Source organism: Neoarius graeffei, chromosome 24 (genome assembly GCF_027579695.1).
Source record: "Neoarius graeffei isolate fNeoGra1 chromosome 24, fNeoGra1.pri, whole genome shotgun sequence".
In the NCBI taxonomy this organism is placed as follows: domain Eukaryota; kingdom Metazoa; phylum Chordata; class Actinopteri; order Siluriformes; family Ariidae; genus Neoarius; species Neoarius graeffei.
This window is the reverse complement of record NC_083592.1, coordinates 58,331,220-58,353,189: the sequence shown is the minus strand read 5'-3', so window position 1 is coordinate 58,353,189 and position 21,970 is coordinate 58,331,220. Positions and strand designations below refer to the sequence as shown.

The following is a 21,970-nucleotide window of genomic DNA, read 5'->3' as shown; positions in this document are numbered from 1 at the left end:
CAAAAGTATTAAATTAAAAAAAAAGAATTGAAATGAATTTTTGAATTATTAAATTATTTAAAACATACACTACATCTGGGGCGGCACGGTGGTGTAGTGGTTAGCGCTGTCACCTCACAGCAAGAAGGTCCGGGTTCGAGCCCCGTGGCCGGCGAGGGCCTTTCTGTGCGGAGTTTGCATGTTCTCCCCGTGTCCGCGTGGGTTTCCTCCGGGTGCTCCGGTTTCCCCCACAGTCCAAAGACATGCAGGTTAGGTTAACTGGTGACTCTAAATTGAGCGTAGGTGTGAATGTGAGTGTGAATGGTTGTCTGTGTCTATGTGCAGCCCTGTGATGACCTGGCGACTTGTCCAGGGTGAACCCCGCCTTTCACCCGTAGTCAGCTGGGATAGGCTCCAGCTCGCCTGCGACCCTGTAGAACAGGATAAAGCGGCTACAGATAATGAGATGAGATGAGACACATCTGTAGCCTCCTGGGAACCAAGAAAAAAACGCGTCTCTCAGTTTCTCTTTTGTTGTGATTTCCTTACTAGGAATTTCCCAGCAACCCTCCTAGTCACATGACATATCGCTGGAAAGCCCAGGATGCACTCTTTACAACACACCAGGATTCACGTGAATAGCTTGAAAGAGTAAGAGGGTGTGCACGTAAAACAAATGTCAGCTACAGAGGACACAAGTTTATGGGTTGGTTCTCAGGAGATATAAATGTTGAAATATACTTACTAAATTAACATATAATGTGCGCCATAAATTACACATCCTTTTATATATTATGAGCTGCTCTTACACTGTATGTTCTACAAGCTTATATCCCTATAGTGAGCATATACAGTGAATGGGACTCACTTTAACCTCGCTGAACTATTGTATTTATATTGAGTTTGCCCAGGAAATGTGTAAAAAAAAAAGTAACTTGTTATGTAAATTTTGCAGTAATTTGCTAGCTGTAATTATTTAGAGTTTATACTTCAGCAGAAATGTTTGTTCAGGTTAATATGTTAAGCCTCATATGTTATTGGGAATTTACATCTATATCCAGCGCCTCCTCATTCCCACCTGATGGGGTTGAACTGTCGTGGCTCTGATCTGTCTCGCGGCGGTTTGGGCAGCAGTGAGCTGTTCGTCCTGCCCCTGTTGGACTCTGCATCTCCGAGGTTGGCCCTGGTGAGCCTGGGGGAGGACGATGAGGAAGAGGAGGGAGCGCAGTGTGCCGAAGGCTCCAGGGAACGCCGCTCGGAGGGTTTGTAATGTGGTCCAGGGCTGGCTGAGCGGGACGAGTGGGCACTCGAGTTCTTACTGTGAGGAGCCTGACCGCTGGCTTTACCCTGCTGATAGCGGTGAGCTGTAGAAAACACACACACACACACACACACACACACACACACACACACACAATGCATTTGTACAAGTTGTTGAATTGTATTGATTTAAACAGACAACATAATCTTCCAGTAAACTGGTGCGATTCCATGGCCCGTGTTTGCATGCTGAAATGTGATTGGTTCTTCATCTTTATGATGCAGTAACACATGCCTGTGTAATATGAAGCCTGTTTTTACAGTTTCATCTGTTTCTTAAAGGATTTAAAAGAAGTGCAGTGACAATTCTTGCACTTTAACCAGTTTGTCCACTCAATCAATTCCCTCATGGGTGACTTTAATCACTTAAAAAAGAAATATTTTCTAAAATTTGTGCCACGTAATTTTCAGCACCTTGTGCGAATCTTGAAAAAAAATATGAGTCAAATAAAAAGCTTAATTTAAAAGAAAAAATTATTGTAAAAATATGTTGCACAAAAAGTGCATCGTTGTTCTACATTTCATTCAACGCAAGCTATCGCAATACAATTTTCTGAGAACTCAAATACCATACGATATATTTTCTTAATAAAAACTGCAGACTTGAATTGTCTGCAATTAATCTTCTGCTACAAGTTAAAATGTTTTAAAATCACAATGCTGATTTATTGACAACGCTGTTTGTTCGCAAATCTATGTATCATATATCATATAATCGTAGCAATGTCTGACAAAATGTGACTCTCTTCACTGAGCCCTTCATCAGAAATCATAAAATTAGCCGTTTATGACTCTCCTTTACTGCGTGTAACTGCAGGATGTCTCAGTGAGGTGTGACACACCGAGATAAAGCAGCGTGACATTTCTGAGAACTATGGGGATTTCTCACGGGAGTTTCAAAGGGACTCTGTGTGTGTGTGTGTGTGTGTGTGTGTGTGTGTGTGTAGATACTGGGGGAAGTAGTAGTAAAGAAGGAACTGTTCCTAAGCAATGTAGCCAAAACATGAAATACTCAAAAACCTGTACAATACTAGCAGTTATTAGAACACACATAACAGTAGCACTCTGGGCATCTTGTGAGACAGGAAGTGAGATCACTGGGACTGGGGCAGGAAGTGAGCTCACCATTGGCGTTGCAGCGGCAGGGGTCATGTTTGTCAAGGTAGTGCTCGAGTGTGTCCCAGCCTCCTCCTACACGCACCATCACGTGGGCCCTCAGCACCTGGGGAAAAATACACATGGCTTGACACACCTTTATACACACCTAACTCTCTCTCTCTCTCTCTCTCACACACACACACTCAACACACACACACACACACACACACACAGAGAACTGCGTCAGTATGTGGGAATATGGTTGCAATGTGGTTTATTCATTCATGCAATCACATGCCACCCACAACCCCACACACACACACACACACACACACACACACACACATATATAACGACAATAATGGAGGTTTGGATAATAGATGTGAGACGTCAAGCTGGGCTGGTAGTCATCAGATCATGCTGAGCTTTCCCTTACACACACACACACACACACACACACACACCCCTTTGGGCATCTCCCTGCCCCATTTCTATCAGGATGCCCTATTAGTAAGCATGACAGAACACACAAACACACACTTTTTTTCTCTCCTGATTTCTACTGCATATTCTCTCTCTCTCTCTCTCTCTGTCTGTCTCTTTCTCTTTTAACACAGAGCTGTGCATAGCAACACCTCACACCCACGTCTCTCTTCTCTGCCTGAGGATGATGATGGAGGACGGAGAGATGCACAGAGGCTGAAAACAGCAGCGGCGAAACGATGGATTAAACACATCAAGCATCAAGACAAGCTCCATTTCTCCTACTGGAAGAGAATCTTCTTCCCCCACAGCGCTGCTGAATTCTGGACTCTGATTGGCCAGAAGGTGTTGATTAATGTCCTCTGACAGCAGCTCTGACAGTAGTGCAGGTTTACATTAGCGCGCTTGTTCCGATACGTTATCGTTTCTATAGTAACGGGGCATGTACGGCAGACGCTCTGGATCTACAGATTTAAACCTAACGTGTGTAATCGCTGCTCTGTGAGGAGACGTTTATTTAACGTTTACAGAAGGAGTCTCCAGCGTGTCTGTGTTATCCGTGTGCCTTCCACCTGCAATGAGAAATTATGGGATGGCAACCCTGTTATCATGGAAACAAGAGTAGAAATCAATAATTATGGGATAATAACTTGTGAGTCGTCTTTCCTGTCATCCCTCACACACACACACACACACACACACACACGATAATACACACTACTGGCTAATATCACAAACACAAAACCATCAAAGTCCAGATGTGAAACCAGTGAAAACCAATGGCAACATTTTTTTCTCCTTACAGTAGGGGGTTTGCACCATTTTACTGTTACCATGGTAACCATGTATTCATCCCTGTCATGGAAACAGGAGTGTGGATAAAGACTCCTATGGATGCGGTGATGTATGGATCACCCTGTTGTGCCGGCTACAGTTGTGCTTGCTATGTTACGTATTAAAATGTCCACAGAAAGCACTAAATCATCTTCTACATCCCATAATAAGCATAAAAAGCCTTACCATGGATACACAGTTTCATACATCTTAATGTATACAATTTAATGTATAAATTATATCAACTCTGTGTGTGTGTGTGTGTGTGTGTGTGTGTGTGTGTGTGTGTGTGTAAGGTCGTACCCTGATGAAGATGAGTGCACTGGAGTCGCCGATTTTGTACTTTCCCTCTGAGACTTTGGTCATGGGGAACTGGGCTGGGCATGAACACTGGCCGAGGATCTCCCGTACCTATGCGCGCGCGCACACACGCACACACACACACACCATTTCCATCAGTGTGATAACACTACGCAGTGAAACAGAAATGAAAAGTACAAGAGGTCAACACTGTAAACTGCCACATTAAACAGCAATGAAATCACAAGTGGCTTTATTTAAAAAAAGATTTAAAAACTATTTTAAAAAGTTCTTATAAGAATTATGTTTCTTAGTGGAAAGGTTATTTAGTGTCTCTGACTGCTTGCATGAAATAATTTGCAATTGTTGCATCTAATGTTCATTTTATATGATGTTTTAAAGGGTGCCAATAATTATGGAACAGACTGTATCACCAGTTTGTCAGCACTCCTTCTGTTAGAGGAGGCTGAGTCACATCCCTCACTTCCCATGAGCAGAGTGTGTGTGTGTGTGTGTGTCTGTGAGAGAGAACAATAACTTTTATGTCAGTGTTTCCAAGTGCATTTGATTCCTAACACACACACACACACACACACACACACACACAGCGCAGCTCTTACTTCATCCTCAAAGTCTTCATGATTCACCTCTGCATGTAAAAACACACACACACACACACCACACACACAAGCTGAATCCTGTTAAACTGAAGTTCACTGAACCAAATAAAAATAAGACAGGTCGAGTTTAACCAGATCTTGCAGTCTATCAAGTAGATGCTGGAGAGGACATCAACATCACCATGGCAACGATACATGGCGCTCCGCCGCGCTGTGCGATGTCAACACCATGCGGTCACTTTCACACCAAAAAAAAAAAAAAATCAATACTATAAATTGAACAATGCAGAGTGCTTTCTGCACCTAAACATCTCCTATTCCCCTCTGAAAACCAGTAATAACTATACAAACAGGAAGATATTGTAATATATAGGTCTAGACTCTCCTGGTACTCAACTCAGGAGTGAAAATAAAGGGTTTCACTGCGTGGACTAACTGCCATTCGCAACCAGACATAAAGCCACGTTCTAGGCGCTGGTCGCTAGATGGCGCTGTTGCATAATTTGACCTCGATTCTGTTCCTGGCATCCTGGAGTCGGAACATGAAGAGGCGTGCTATATTGTTCAATATTATGCATTTTTTGTTGTGCAATAAACATATATTTTTCTGAGTTAACTGTTTGCAGTGTTTTCATTTCTAATCTAATTCTGCCCTTTAAATTTTGCTCCTTGTATAATTGACAAGGTAAAAACCAGCAAATTTAATAATGTTGAATTGTGCCTAAATCAGCCCGAGATGTAACCAGCATGCACCATTTGAACTCTCTAATTTCAAAATTTTCCAGGGCAGCCTGCCGCCAGACCCCCCGAGCAGGCTTACAGGCTGGGCTCCACATCAGTAGCATCGCTTTGATATATTTTTATTGTCTGGGGAAAACCCTGATATACTGTATATACTGTGTGTGTGTATATATATATATATATATCTTATCAGGGGTTTTACGCTTCTTTGCGGTTTCTTAGTGTGTTTTTTTTAACTTATTAACTTGAACAGAGAGAATAAAGTGAGGCTGCTGAGGGAAAGAGTGTTTATACAGTGGGGCAAAAAAGTATTTAGTCAGTCACCAATTGTGCAAGTTCTCCCACTTAAAAAGATGAGAGAGGCCTGTAATTTTCATCGTAGGTACACTTCAACTATGAGAGACAGAATGAGAAAAAAAAAATCCAGAAAATCACATTGTCTGATTTTTAAAGAATTTATTTGCAAATTATGGTGGAAAATAAGTATTTGGTCAATAACAAAAGTTCATCTCAATACTTTGTTATATACCCTTTGTTGGCAATGACAGAGGTCAAACGTTTTCTGTAAGTCTTCACAAGGTTTTCACACACTGTTGCTGGTATTTTGGCCCATTCCTCCATGCAGATCTCCTCTAGAGCAGTGATGTTTTGGGGCTGTCGCTGGGCAACACGGACTTTCAACTCCCTCCAAAGATTTTCTATGGGGTTGAGATCTGGAGACTGGCTAGGCCACTCCAGGACCTTGAAATGCTTCTTACGAAGCCACTCCTTCGTTGCCCGGGCGGTGTGTTTGGGATCATTGTCATGCTGAAAGACCCAGCCACGTTTCATCTTCAATGTCCTTGCTGATGGAAGGAGCTTTTCACTCAAAATCTCACGATACATGGGCCCCATTCATTCTTTCCTTTACACGGATCAGTCGTCCTGGTCCCTTTGCAGAAAAACAGCCCCAAAGCATGATGTTTCCACCCCCATGCTTCACAGTAGGTATGGTGTTCTTTGGATGCAACTCAGCATTCTTTCTCCTCCAAACACGACAAGCTGAGTTTTTACCAAAAAGTTCTATTTTGGTTTCATCTGACCATATGACATTCTCCCAATCCTCTTCTGGATCATCCAAATGCTCTCTAGCAAACTTCAGACGGGCCTGGACATGTACTGGCTTAAGCAGGGGGACACGTCTGGCACTGCAGGATTTGAGTCCCTGGCGGCGTAGTGTGTTACTGATGGTAGCCTTTGTTACTTTGGTCCCAGCTCTCTGCAGGTCATTCACTAGGTCCCCCCGTGTGGTTCTGGGATTTTTGCTCACCGTTCTTGTGATCATTTTGACCCCACGGGGTGAGATCTTGCGTGGAGCCCCAGATCGAGGGAGATTATCAGTGGTCTTGTATGCCTTCCATTTTCTAATAATTGCTCCCACAGTTGATTTCTTCACACCAAGCTGCTTACCTATTGCAGATTCAGTCTTCCCAGCCTGGTGCAGGTCTACAATTTTGTTTCTGGTGTCCTTTGACAGCTCTTTGGTCTTGGCCATAGTGGAGTTTGGAGTGTGACTGTTTGAGGTTGTGGACAGGTGTCTTTTATACTGATAACGAGTTCAAACAGGCGCCATTAATACAGGTAACGAGTGGAGGACAGAGGAGCCTCTTAAAGAAGTTGTTACAGGTCTGTGAGAGCCAGAAATCTTGCTTGTTTGTAGGTGACCAAATACTTATTTTACCGAGGAATTTACCAATTAATTCATTAAAAATCCTACAGTGTGATTTCCTGGATTCTTTCCCCCCATTCTGTCTCTCGTAGTTGAAGTGTACCTATGATGAAAATTACAGGCCTCTCTCATCTTTTTAAGTGGGAGAACTTGCACAATTGGTGGCTGACTAAATACTTTTTTGCCCCACTGTAGCTGCTATAATGTAAGTGACAACAGGAACGACTCGTTTCAGTGACATTAACTGTATCTATAAACACGACGTGAGTGTCATTCTTTAATAAATAAAAATTTGTAATGGGTGGTGAATTGCTGTGGTGTAAGAGGAATAAAACATTTGAGTTTATTGTAAAAGCACTAACCGACCAAAACTAAAGCTTTGTTTGTTTAAAAGTCTCCAAACCTCCAGCTCGTTTATGTCGGAGATTATTCTGGGATGTTCTCTGTGAGTCAAAGCTGTGTGCTTGCAAGTCATCACAGCGAGAGAGATGGAGAGGGGGAATGTAAAGACGGTGTGATTTACACACACACACACACACACACACACACACACACACACACACACACACACAGTGAGCAGACTCTCAGTAACAACAGTTGGAGAATGACCTGATTTGGCAGTGATGATGCAGGAGAATATATTTAGCTCACGCTTCCTGAGCTACTCCCAGCAGGGACACGAACACCAGCGAGCGTGGGATGATCATCTTCTCCAACACCAAGAGACTCAATTATCACCAGATTAACACCTCTCATTTACATTTTTACAGAACACCAGGAGCAAAGCTCTGTGTATCACCTGATCCACACTCTCACCTGTCACATGCAGGCTGCCAATCAGTGAGCGCATCAGGGCGGTGTGACACACACACACACGCTATCCGCCCTCTTCTGCATACCTGATCACACAGATACTCGTGACTGACTCATGGTGCTGTGATTGACAGGGGAGACAGAGTATGCCCCTCCCACTCAGACAGCATGACCAATTCACAGGATTCAAACTCGTTTGTCTCGGGACGCTTTTCTGTTGTGCCACTCGGAAGTTTGTAAAATTCCAAATCAAGCAATAGTTTGTTATGTTAAAACCGTTACTACACTTACTATGGGCTGTCAGTCAGTCTGTACGTTACCAAGGCAACATGCGAACTGCTTCCCAAAGAACTTAATGCTGAAGTGTAGTATTTGTCAGTACACTCTGGAATTTTATTTTTATTTTCACTTGGACACAATCGAAGTAAAACACACACAGTTCAAGTTCATGTTCTGTCCTGAAATTGTGAATGAGGGCAGCACAGGGGTGTGTTTCTGCCTTACACACACTGTGTGTGTGTGTGTGTGTGTGTGTGTGTGTGTGTGTGTGTGTGTGTGTGTGATGCTCATTTTCCACATTATTGTCCTGGATAGTAATGGATGTGTGTGTGGGAAATGGCGGCTGTTCTATAATTAACTCTGTTTAATCGCCATTTAAGCTGCACTTGTGTGACAGTTGTACAGTCTGAGATAAACATTAATCTCACACACACACACACACACACACACACACACACACACACACACACACACACACACACACACCTCTCTCAGTTGCTGTGCAGAATGAAATAAGAATAAACCCTTCATCTTAATATTCTAATAACTCCATCTTTACTCTCTCTCTCTCTCTCTCTCTCTCTGTCTCTCTCTGTCTCTCTCTCTCTGTCTCTCTCTGTCTCTCTGTCTCTCTCTGTCTCTCTCTCTCTCTGTCTCTCTCTCTCTGTCTCTCTCTCTGTCTCTCTCTCTCTGTCTCTCTCTCTGTCTCTCTGTCTCTCTCTGTCTCTCTCTCTCTCTGTCTCTCTCTCTCTGTCTCTCTCTCTGTCTCTCTCTCTCTGTCTCTCTCTCTGTCTCTCTGTCTCTCTCTGTCTCTCTCTCTCTCTCTCTCTGTCTCTCTCTCTCTGTCTCTCTCTCTGCTGCACCCTAAATCTGTCGGTTGCTGACGCTTTCTGTCTGAGTCACAGAGCAACAAGTCCACACACATGAACTTCATGTCAGAGTCCAAATACGCACACACACACACACACACACACACACACTAATTTCACCACAAAGCTGTATGAATCGTTTCTAAATCAATTTTTAAAACAGAAAAAGTAATCATCATTCTCTAAATCCTCTATTTCACCAATCAGAGATATGTACAGCAAGCTCCGCCCACTTCAGCACTTCCTGAATTAACCTAAACATGACCTCTTAATTGGGGGGAAAAATAATCTGAAACAAACAACAACTGGGAATTAAAGTGGGCTGCGGTTCCTGCAGTGGAAACAGATCCTTAAGTTCCTGAAAATAATAATAACCAAACCCTAAAATTAAACACCACAACTAAAAGACAGAACTGTTTTATCATTCCGGAAACAAACAATATTTACGAGTAATCGGGCTCTACGTTTCTGGCCCCAAGCTTCAGGATGTTGAACGCTGCGATCTGATTGGCTCTCAGCTCTTCACAGGAATCTAAACCTTCTGCAGCATCGTGACTCTGATCTAAACGCTTCATGTGTGGGAGTGTGTTCAGGAAATGAGACAAATCGCACATTTTCTGTTGGGCTGCAGGAGAACGTCTCTGATTGGTCGCCTGCCATCTCAATCAAATGATCTCTTCCTGAACATGCGTGGTGATGAAACGTACAAGACTCCGTGGAGAGAATGCTGGTCTCGGGGTATAGCTGCATGACAGGCAATCGGAGACTGCGGATTGGTTGGACCTGGTTGCCGTGAGCAATCAGGAAACCAGACAAGGTGGCTATGGAGAGAAACGGGAGAACGCCCTTCATCTCGCTGGCCTGATAAACACTTTTCCAAAACGTTGCTCCAGGCACAAACCTCGCTGATTTTTTGATACTGCTATCTGTCTTCTCCCTGTTATCTGTGTGTGTGTGTGTGTGTGTGTGTGTGTGTGTGTGTGTTAGCATATCAGGGTGTGCATGTGCAAGTTAATCGCTCTCCCGTCTCTGTGTTTCCTGCAGCTCAGAGGAACAAAGCCTACATCCAGCTGCAGGAGGAAATGGAACATCTGTAAAGATATCTGTGTATCTGTGAGTCATGGCGCTGTATGTGAGCTGGTCTGAGGTCAGGGTGAGGATTGTTCTAGAGAAGTCCAGAGAAGGAGCTGATCTGAGATCAGTGTTACAGACCGGCTTCTGTTTGACCCATGGGGGGAGAGAGAGAGAGAGAGAGAGAGAGAGAGAGATTAGATCTTTCCTGAGTAGATAAGAACAACGAAGCAGGAGGAATGTTTTTGGGAAATACGGAGTCGTCCCTCTGTAACTGCACAACTTAATGTTCATCATGAAGATAAATACAAACATTATAAAATCTGATACAGGAAGTGAGTGTTATATTCTGCACATTCCTGTAATTCTGCTCGATCATCTTATATAACCTTCACCTTGTCCTACGTATGAGGTCAGGAACTGCACAGAAGGCTGTCATATTTACTGTTACCACACACACACACACACACACACACACACACACACACACAGTGAGGGCGTGACACTTTGTTTTGTGCAGGAACGAGGTCTGATTTAAGACAGAGATCAGACGGCTGGAATGTGCGGCCGGGTCACTGAGGGTAGTTTGGTGTTTTTATACCTCCGGCTTCTAAAGAAGACCCACGCTCTTATCTTCTCCTGCACAGCGCTGCACTCAGATCGTCCTGACTGCAGATAATCACACAAAAAGGACTTTTATTTTGCTCCCTGATTTTTAAATTAAAATCTTGACTGTTACTCGTAAATATGAGAATCAAAAGACTTTTCTAAAATCACCTGATCCACGCTCTCACCTGTCATACGGAGGCTCCCGATCAGTGAGCACATCAGGGCGGTGTGACACACACGGAGGAGAACGCTATCCGCCCTCTTCTGCATACCCGAGCACACAGACACTCATGACTGACTGGTGGTGCTGTGATTGGCAGCGGAGACAGAGTATGCCCCTCCCACTCAGACAGCATGACCAAGTCGCAGGATTCAAACTCGTTTGTCTTGGGACACTTTTCTATTGTGCCACCCGGAAGTTCATAAAATTCCAAAATATTTTGTGATGTTAAAACTGTAACGACACTTTTACAGATTCTACATACAGCAGCGCTGAATGAGTCCCACTGGCGTGGTTTGGTTTAGTTGGTTATGAGGCTCCGCCCCTTTGGGAGACATAGAGCTTCTGGCTGTGGCTCAAAAATGACACGTTAAAAGCCTCAGACTGTTAAAAAAAAAACCTAACACTTTCCTGAGCATGAAGGTTGGAACTTCCTTTGCTAATGCTAATGCTAGCTTTTACAAAACAGTCTGTTTGCGTGATGGGGATTAAGACGATAAAAAAGACGCTGTGGTTATTATCGTAATAACTGCCACAGTTTATCAATATTTATCTAACTGAAGCGTCTGCCATGTTTGTGTTACTGTGCTGAACAGAATTATGGGACTGTTTTGTTTCAGACTGTTTCACAGAAACTTTATAGGAGAACTGACGTGAGCTCATGATCTTATAGCTTATCTTGACAGTGTCGTATGTAATATAGCAGTACGCCTAATAACAGTGTAATAAAGGGTATTTTATAAATATTTATCGACGGTTAATGGAGATTAACTTCATTTCCAAAATGCAACAAAGGAACCCAAGGTCATATTTTTATCCGAGAGTTTTATTAAAGACAACGAGCCGTATTCCGATTCAGAAACCGAAGTCCAGGAGTTGTGTTCAGAGTTGTGAGAGTGTTGATGTGAGGAAAGTTCCTGGTGTTCAGAGTCGAGTTACGCAGCTGATGAAGTGGATTCTCTGAGCTCCACATTCAGATTATTAACATCACTGTGTTTAGTCCACACCTCTGAGAGCGTCTAGACCACAGTTAGACAAACCTGAAAAAATCTGGGATAGAAAATGCGGACTGGAGAAGGAAATCGAATTTAAAAACTGAAAAATAAAAGACTAATATGACCATGTGTCAAAGCATTTTTTAAGGATTTTCCACTAGGAGACCAACTGGTCTGGGCAATACAATCACAGGCCCCAGAGTCCATGCGGCTGCACCGCTGCGGCATATTCTGTGATGCAAATTGCCGCATTACGAATCCTCGTTTCAGCCAGCATAATATCAACATAGTTAATGCAGTGCCAAGTTACCATAACTTCATCATAAGTATGGTAAAATACTAAAATTACACTATGAGTTTAAGTTATTGTTTTATCAACTTTCATAATACTATGTATTTTAAGAAACAGTGAAAAATAAGAAATAAGAAAATCTTCAATTTTATTGCTTAATGTGAAACATAGTATCAAATAACTGTATATTTAGTCTATAATTTGGAAATTGGAACAGTCTTGACAACCCAACTTCAATACTTCTTAAACATTCCAATCCAAAGAAAGCAGTCTTGTGAATTTGGACCAGCAATTCAAGCATCTCCCATAATCCCATTTCAGTTTTACCTTTCAGCATCAATCTAACATAACTTGGTTTAAAATTTGGTCTCCCAGTGAAGCTGGTTTGGCATTGACCAGGAGACCAAGTCTGGCCACTGGGAGACCATTTGGTCTCCCAGTAACTATGCTAAAAAATGCTCTGCATGTGTGACTGTTGAAATAAATCTAATAAAAGTCTGGTATATCACCAATACATCACTGCATGAATGGTCCTCACTGTAATGATCACATTAATCACTGGGGGAATCGAACTAAACAGCTTCCACACTCATTATTCAGCAGCACAGAGAATAGCACCTGATCCAGCGCACACTGGGATTTTAGTGTTTATATCACGCTCCCATAGAAAGTCACTCGAGCTCAACTTCATGAAGCTGTGAGACTAAACGGAGGTGATGGAATCGTACTGTGTGTGTGTGTGTGTGTGTGTGTGTGTGTGTGTGTGTGTGTGTGTGTGTGTGTGTGTTTACAGTCAAAACAAAGTTCAGTGTGACAGCTAACTGTCTCTAACAACACACACACACACACGTAAACAAGCAGACACAGGACTAAATAAACAGGGCCACCCTGCTGAACACACACACACACACACACTGAACACACACACATTACACACTCACAGTCTCAGGCCCACTTTACACGGGGACGGTCTGAAACAAAAACGCAAAAGTCCGTTTTCGTTCTCACTTTTTTCCGCATCTACACGGCCGTTTTCAAGGAGGAAATCTGCGTCTATACGGTGACGCATAAATGTGTGGAATTCAATTGGATGTGCATGCCAGGCGGCTAGGTGGTGCTGTGAAAGACCTCCGCTATGTCTGCACGCATGCGCAACGTCTTCCGTCTTGTCTGATCTGCACATCTGCACCGCGAAAACTTTGACTACTCTGGCTATGGTAAGTAAGAAAGTAAGTAAAAAAGTAAGAGCATACTATAGACCCCTTTCACGTGACGTCACCGCGCCGCGAGATTTTGTTAGGCGCCATATCGGAAGACCAAGTACATGCACTCACAATATAAAACAAAGTACGAGCGAGAGTAAAGTGACACGATGGATGATAATTCTGGTTATGTGAGTACATTACCAGCTGCAGAAAGGGCACGGTATGTGGAGAAACTGGCTGTGATTGATGGGTTTGACCCATATGATAAGACTCGCGGCAAGGGAGAATGGAAACATAAGGAGGACCGGACACCAATTCTGCCATCTGTTTGCTACCCAGACATTGTAAACTATTTGTTGTTTACACCCGGTGCCTACACTCAGTGTTCGAACTATGCCCATATTTTCGGGGGGCCCCTTTTTTTCCCTTGGGGCACTTGCGCTTGTCTCGGAGCGCGGATCTCCAAACACATGAGAAGCCTATCTTACGCACATATCACGCGGACTCCACACCTCCACACACGCATCGCGTCTGAAGTCATAACTCATCAGGGGAAATCGTGTCCGCATTGGCATGTTCAAAAAACAACCTCGCGTCAACAATGATACCACACGCAAGAAAAAAAAAAAACAGTCAGGCTACTCAACAACCAACCTGGCAGCAGCGAGCAAGCCCCAAACCATCCTAAATTATTATTATTATTAAATTGTAGAAGTCTGGGAGGCTTCCTCCTCATACAGTTATCAACTTGGGGCCAATTTAGCATGTTTTAAATCTGAATTTCTTGCGTTTGCTTCCCTCAAAGTGTCCACAGATCATGCACAGACTTATCCATTATATCCACAGTTTTTTGCCAAGTCTCACACAGGTTTCTTTCAAGTCTACTGTTGGGCCAATAAATCATAAATAAAACAGCTCAGATTTGTTTGTTTAAGTCGTTTGCCACTCCACTTTATTCTCGTGGGTTCACATACCGCTGCCGTTATTTCCCCCTAATCACGAGTTTGTTGGTCTTCCAAAATGGCGCAGGGTCTGTTTACTTCCGGTTTCGGGTGACGTCAGTGAAAGGGGTCTATACCCGCCTCTGTTCATTAACGGTATATGTGCAGATTCGGTATAGATGTTCGAAGGACTCCTGGACGTTTATTAAAGCTGCCAGAGCAGCTTGAAGGTCCGTTGGATCGATGTAATCAGACATGCTCTTACTTTTTTACTTCCCGGGCTGGCATGTACAGTATATGACACATGTATGACGTAAACGCGTACCCGACGTGAGCAGATCCGAGCAGAGTTTCGCGTATTGGGTAGTTTAGACGGATATGCAACGGGGGCCGTTTTTAACTTATCCACTCTGGAAGGCGTTTTCAATTTTTTCCGTTTTTCAGCCTCGGAAACGCCGTCCCCGTGTAGACGAAAGGCACTTCCGATAAAATATTTAGTCGTTTTTACCCGACAGCGTCCTCGTGTAAACGGGCCCTCATTTCATTTTTCACGAGCTGTTCTGAGGGAAAAATCTTCAAGAAAATCTCAGTGAGATAGTGAAGTTTTAAGATGAAAATATGTGAAATTTATATAAACAAACAAACAAACAAAAAGAAACGCTGTAATTTTCATGCAGTGTCGTCTTGTTTCCCATAACGCATCAGACACAATGGAAATTTTATCCATCGTCATTTTTAAAGGAATAAGATGTTAATAATAACCTGCAGGAGCTGATTTAGCTGCAGTGAGATGGAGTTTATTGTGTATCGGTGGTTTGTTTGTTCAGAACCCTGAGGTTCGGTGTGTTGAACTGCTGAAACATCAAACCTCCGAGTCTGACCCTCAGCTGCTTTCTTTTCCACGGCAAACGCGGCGCTTTCAGCAACGCTTCACACTTTATTAACGATCTTTACCTGGAGCCTGAAATGCTTTCTCACACTTGTCTTATTTTTTTAGCCTGATTTCTCAATCACAAGCAAAAAAATAATCACACACGCCATAAAACAATTCTTACGCTGTGAGTCGAGATCTGCACCTGGTTGCTGCCATGACGACAACTACGACATTCATCTGAAATCCACCGACAGGACGACGGCAAACTCACGGGACAGCTACAAATACGGTAACGATTAACCAAACATGCTAACGGACAAAGAAACTCATCGCTTTGAGCTGACGCTGAGTTTACACACGCCCGTTCATGTCAACAGAACGTAAGAAAGTTATTTTCCTCAAACACAGATCTACCGTTACAGGATCTTCATTGTACAATCTGACACTGAGAGCGCACACTCATTATCAGTGTGTTACAGAATCCAGATGAAACTAATGAGATGAAGTCTTTCTTCCTCTGGAGTGTTAACAGCGACAGACTAAAGCCCTATTCGGATTGGATTAGTTTCACACGTCTTCTCGGTGATAAAACTCTCGCAACCAACTGACCAGAGGATGGGTGAGTGAGTGTTTCTAGTGGGCTGTAAATTTGACGAATCATCACGTGATCGTATGATCATCAAACTCTTCTTCTACAGCATAAATCTCATTTCATGGTTCAGTAAGTGTTTAATATCTGATATGCCACTGATACGAGACTTAAGGTATTAGGCAGAGACCCGTCCACCCGTAAATTTGACGGGCGATTGCCGATTTCAACGGGCAAGTATACACACAGACGGATACTGAAACGGACGATAATGCCGAAAATTTTCGCACATGAATACTCCCACATGTCATCCGATAAATCCAGTTATGTTCCACCCACACACGGACTGGCCATCGGGAGTAGCGGGAGTTTTCCCGGTGGGCTGGTGGTTCAGCGTGGGCCGGCGGAGAAAAAAAAAAAAAAAACAGTTGCGCGCTGGCCTTTAATATGATAAGCAATGTTAACAGTTTCTTTAACAAACTGTTAACATTGCTTATCATATTAAAGGCCAGCGCGCAACTGTAATAAGCAATGTTAACAGTTTGTTAAAGAAACTGTTAACATTGCTTATCATATTAAAGGCCAGCGCGCAACTGTTTTTTTTTTTTTTTTTTCTCCGCTGGCCCACACTGAACCACCGGCCCACTGGGAAAACTCCCGCTACTCCCGATGGCCAGTCCGTGTGTGGTTCCGCCATCATTTACAAATCGTAAGAAACACAGTTTAATACGAAAAATACTGAAAACTTGAAATGAAAAATCAGAATATTTCATCGTTTCCGCCATTTTGGCCCGCACTGAATCTTGTAACATGCGGACTGAATAAATCGCGAATTCTGATTGGTCGAAAATTGCCAAACACCCTGCGTTGTAGTTTCCTCTTTCTTGGCGGGAGAACCGCATTTTTTTTTTGCTGACTCACTCTTCTGGATCAAGATGAATCCCAACAAACGCCCCAAATTGAATGTGACAAAAACTGATTCGTTTTTCCACAAAAAGACAGAAAAGGTATGTGTGATACATTGATTAACAAGGGGGTTTCATTGGGGTATGGTAAAATAGAATACTGTTGGTTTTTTTTTTTTATTAAATACTGTAACTAGATCAAAAGATTATATACAATTCATTGTTGTTTATTTTCTTTTCACTTTTGTTACCAAATCAAACACCATACATACATCTGATACATTCAGGAGTGAAACTGAAAAAAATACATAGTAAAAATATGCAATATTTCTGATCAAAAATTACACGCCATTTCACCCTGAAAATGTCCTAGAATGCAGGAAATGAAGTCTAAATTTCAAAAATTTTCTGGGGGGGCATGTCCCCAGACCCCCCTAGAGGGACTTCGCGCCTGCAGCGCTCGTCTTCGCACCTGCGGCGCTTATCAGGATTATATAAAATATTATTTTTGACTGGTAAATTTCTTTTTCTGCCTAATACCCTAACGAGACTAAACACAGTAAGTTGCAGCAGTCAGACATATTTTTCCCAACATCAGGCAACATCACAGACGGACTGAAACAAACAGCTGGCCTGTATTTTTCTCAGAGGATGACGGAGAACAACACCGACGTGGCTGATCCGGACCTCAGGACCTCATAAATTGTAGGACATCTCATCTCATTATCTGTAGCCGCTTTATCCTGTTCTACAGGGTCGCAGGCGAGCTGGATCCTATCCCAGCTGACTACGGGTGAAAGGCGGGGTTCACCCTGGACAAGTCGCCAGGTCATCACAGGGCTGACACATAGACACAGACAACCATTCACACTCACATTCACACCTACGCTCAATTTAGAGTCACCAGTTAACCTAACCTGCATGTCTTTGGACTGTGGGGGAAACCGGAGCACCCGGAGGAAACCCACGCGGACACGGGGAGAACATGCAAACTCCACACAGAAAGGCCCTCGCCGGCCACGGGGCTCGAACCCGGACCTTCTTGCTGTGAGGCGACAGCGCTAACCACTACGCCACCGTGCCGCCCCATTGTAGGACGTGACTCAAAAACGATGCTAACTTTCCGAAGTGTTCTGAACACAGTACTTCAGGTAGGTTCTATCCTGTATTTACGCACTCCTAAGTTTATTTCTGGTTTATTTAAAACAGAAACACTAAGTTGTGATTTTGTGCGATTAATAAATAACCATGAATGTGAAATATTGAATTGTGGGCGTGAGAACAAAGTAACAGCTGCATGAAAAGAACTTGTGAGATATATCAGCGTAATATTTAAATAATATTGGCTGGCGTTGAGTGGTATATCAGATATATCCGAACGAGTCGAAGACAAGTAGCTGAATGGAATATAACTGATAGACCACAAAAGAGGGCGGCACGGTGGTGTAGTGGTTAGCGCTGTCGCCTCACAGCAAGAAGGTCCGGGTTCGAGCCCCGTGGCCGGCGAGGGCCTTTCTGTGCGGAGTTTGCATGTTCTCCCCGTGTCCGCGTGGGTTTCCTCCGGGTGCTCCGGTTTCCCCCACAGTCCAAAGACATGCAGGTTAGGTTAACTGGTGACTCTAAATTGAGCGTAGGTGTGAATGTGAGTGTGAATGGTTGTCTGTGTCTATGTGTCAGCCCTGTGATGACCTGGCGACTTGTCCAGGGTGAACCCCGCCTTTCGCCCGTAGTCAGCTGGGATAGGATCCAGCTCGCCTGCGACCCTGTAGAACAGGATAAAGCGGCTACAGATAATGAAATGAGACCACAAAAAAAAGCCAGACAATATTATTATTATTATTATACATTCCTTTCGGGTGTTCAATGTGTCTTTCTCTTTCAAAATTCTCTCAAAATCTTCTGTATTTAACAAAGCAAACCTGGCGGCCATGTTTATTTACAAATTGTCTCAGTCGCTCACTAGCGCAGAAGTTTTACGTCTCTGGCGTGTGACGTCATGTTGTCTTGACAACCATGCAATATCATAAACCATATTGAACGCTCATTCTCCACTGGGTAGAGTGACGTAATACACATAGGATAAGCGATATGCTAACAATATTGCATGCTGTCAAACCAAATGAATGAAACCCGCTAGAAGGGAACAGAACACGTTTTTATTCCATCAAAAAAAAAAAAGTGTCCTGTATGGATAATAATTCCTCTTGTACCACAGCATGGCTGAATTTTTGAATTTGATTGGTTGTTATTATTTTTGAATAAATGTGACATGAATGATGATAATGAAAGAAGATGCTACGTATCGTTATCTAAGATGATAATAAAATTGTTGTAGTTTAACAAAGCAGTAAAAAAATGTGTGAAATCGTTGATACGGTGAAGTTTTCTTTAAGGAGAAATGCGTTGGTGTAATATTGATGGAAGGAGTCTCCAGTGTCAGGGTAAAACCGTAAGTTTAAGTTTTGCACCGCTTTCAGGATGGAGGTGGAGTTTACACTTTTGTACAGAATAAAGAGGCCGGTGACGGAGCGACTGTTTATCAGAAGTGAGAACAGGAACCTACTTGTTTCGTGAACGATCCACAACATTAAACACTACTATAAAGTGTTAAAATGCACAACATCTTGTTCACTGTAATCGTGGGCAGACTGCTGTGGTACAACCCTGATTCCAAAAAAGTTGGGACAAAGTACAAATTGTAAATAAAAACGGAATGCAATAATTTACAAATCTCAAAAACTGATATTGTATTCACAATAGAACATAGACAACATATCAAATGTCGAAAGTGAGACATTTTGAAATTTCATGCCAAATATTGGCTCATTTGAAATTTCATGACAGCAACACATCTCAAAAAAGTTGGGACAGGGGCAATAAGAGGCTGGAAAAGTTAAAGGTACAAAAAAGGAACAGCTGGAGGACCAAACTGCAACTCATTAGGTCAATTGGCAATAGGTCATTAACATGACTGGGTATAAAAAGAGCATCTTGGAGTGGCAGCGGCTCTCAGAAGTAAAGATGGGAAGAGGATCACCAATCCCCCTAATTCTGCACCGACAAATAGTGGAGCAATATCAGAAAGGAGTTCGACAGTGTAAAATTGCAAAGAGTTTGAACATATCATCATCTACAGTACATAATATCATCAAAAGATTCAGAGAATCTGGAAGAATCTCTGTGCGTAAGGGTCAAGGCCGGAAAACCATACTGGGTGCCCGTGATCTTCGGGCCCTTAGACGGCACTGCATCACATACAGGCATGCTTCTGTATTGGAAATCACAAAATGGGCTCAGGAATATTTCCAGAGAACATTATCTGTGAGCACAATTCACCGTGCCATCCGCCGTCGCCAGCTAAAACTCTATAGTTCAAAGAAGAAGCCGTATCTAAACACGATCCAGAAGCGCAGACGTCTTCTCTGGGCCAAGGCTCATTTAAAATGGACTGTGGCAAAGTGGAAAAGTGTTCTGTGGTCAGACGAATCAAAATTTGAAGTTCTTTATGGAAATCAGGGACACCGTGTCATTCGGACTAAAGAGGAGAAGGACGACCCGAGTTGTTATCAGCGCTCAGTTCAGAAGCCTGCACCTCTGATGGTATGGGGTTGCATTAGTGCGTGTGGCATGGGCAGCTTACACATCTGGAAAGACACCATCAATGCTGAAAGGTATATCCAGGTTCTAGAGCAACATATGCTCCCATCCAGACGACGTCTCTTTCAGGGAAGACCTTGCATTTTCCAACATGACAATGCCAAACCACATACTGCATCAATTACAGCATCATGGCTGCGTAGAAGAAGGGTCCGGGTACTGAACTGGCCAGCCTGCAGTCCAGATCTTTCACCCATAGAAAACATTTGGCGCATCATAAAACGGAAGATACGACAAAAAAGACGTAAGACAGTTGAGCAACTCGAATCCTACATTAGACAAGAATGGGTTAACATTCCTATCCCTAAACTTGAGCAACTTGTCTCCTCAGTCCCCAGACGTTTACAGACTGTTGTAAAGAGAAAAGGGGATGTCTCACAGTGGGAAACATGGCCTTGTCCCAACTTTTTTGAGATGTGTTGTTGTCATGAAATTTAAAATCACCTAATTTTTCTTTTTAAATGATACATTTTCTCAGTTTAAACATTTGATATGTCATCTATGTTCTATTCTGAATAAAATATGGAATTTTGAAACTTCCACATCATTGCATTCTGTTTTTATTTACGATTTGTAATTTGTCCCGACTTTTTTGGAATCGGGGTTGTATAAGCGAGTAAGAATAACAGTTTTGCAGCACTGCACTACACTACGCTACTCGTGCGTCCACAGTATTTACTAGCATGCTACTACAGATGAAGAATCTGAGCTTGGATCAGAGCTGCTCTTCTTAAGCAACACGTCTGGACTCCAGTTCCATTCCCCAAGTCCTTATCGATTGCTGTGTGTCGATATAAAGCTCATATTTACTTCCTGAATTGATCTACGGTAAGTCTACACTGCTCATGGGAGTTTAATCAGGAACATGCATCATTAATGATCTGTCAGAAATGAGAGGTGGACATCACGCGAAACGCATCACACCATGACAGCACGTGTTTATACGTACACGTATACGAATAACCTACTGAAGAGTTACACGTGACGGGGTGATGGTCGCTGACCGTTTTATTGTTTTTACACCACAACAATTTACCAACTAATACGTTTCTGAAGACGTGGGAAAAGCTTTACAAAGCGCCGACTGTTACACAGCACTCGCACTGGAGACTCCTTCCAGCAATGTTAAAAACAGAAAACGTCAACGTTTTTAATCCGTTTATTTTTAACAAAGCATCTGCCATACAAACATTAATCAACACCCTCTGACCAATCAGAGTCCAGAACTCGACACACTTGGTACTCTGAGATTTTATTTTTTAAACGTCTTTAAAATTACTGTAACTACAGAGAGTATATCGACTGTTACTATAATATTTTCCCCCAGCTCTAGAACTCTGTGCTTTTTTCCAGACCTGTGTATGATCAAACCCCTGCTGGTGCGCTGAGCGTAATAGCGCACTGATGTATTTGTTGCTCCGAGCGCTATCCTGTAGGTATCTACACACTGGATCTGCTCCAACATGTGCTAATGATCTCCAACCAGACAACAAAGTGTGTGTGTGTGTGTGTGTGTGTGTGTGTGTGTGTGTGTGTGTGTGTGTGTGTGTGTGTGTGTGTGAGAGTCA

The 21,970-nt window shown here is 43.0% G+C and overlaps 1 protein-coding gene across 3 annotated transcripts in view; it reads right to left on the bottom strand.

Annotated features, from left to right (window-relative positions):
- Positions 1-21,970, bottom strand: part of gas2l1 (growth arrest-specific 2 like 1) — a 50,913-nt gene that overhangs the window by 10,195 nt on the left and 18,748 nt on the right. For all 3 annotated transcript variants that reach the window (XR_009651460.1, XM_060907543.1, XM_060907544.1), the window contains exons 3-5: positions 4,018-4,125; positions 2,425-2,521; positions 1,058-1,343 (exon numbers count right to left, since the gene is read on the bottom strand). Coding sequence is in view for 2 of the 3 variants with exons in the window: in XM_060907543.1 (XP_060763526.1) it covers positions 1,058-1,343; positions 2,425-2,521; positions 4,018-4,125 (491 nt within the window). In the remaining variant the exon portion in view is untranslated. The remainder of the gene's footprint in view (positions 1-1,057; positions 1,344-2,424; positions 2,522-4,017; positions 4,126-21,970) is intronic.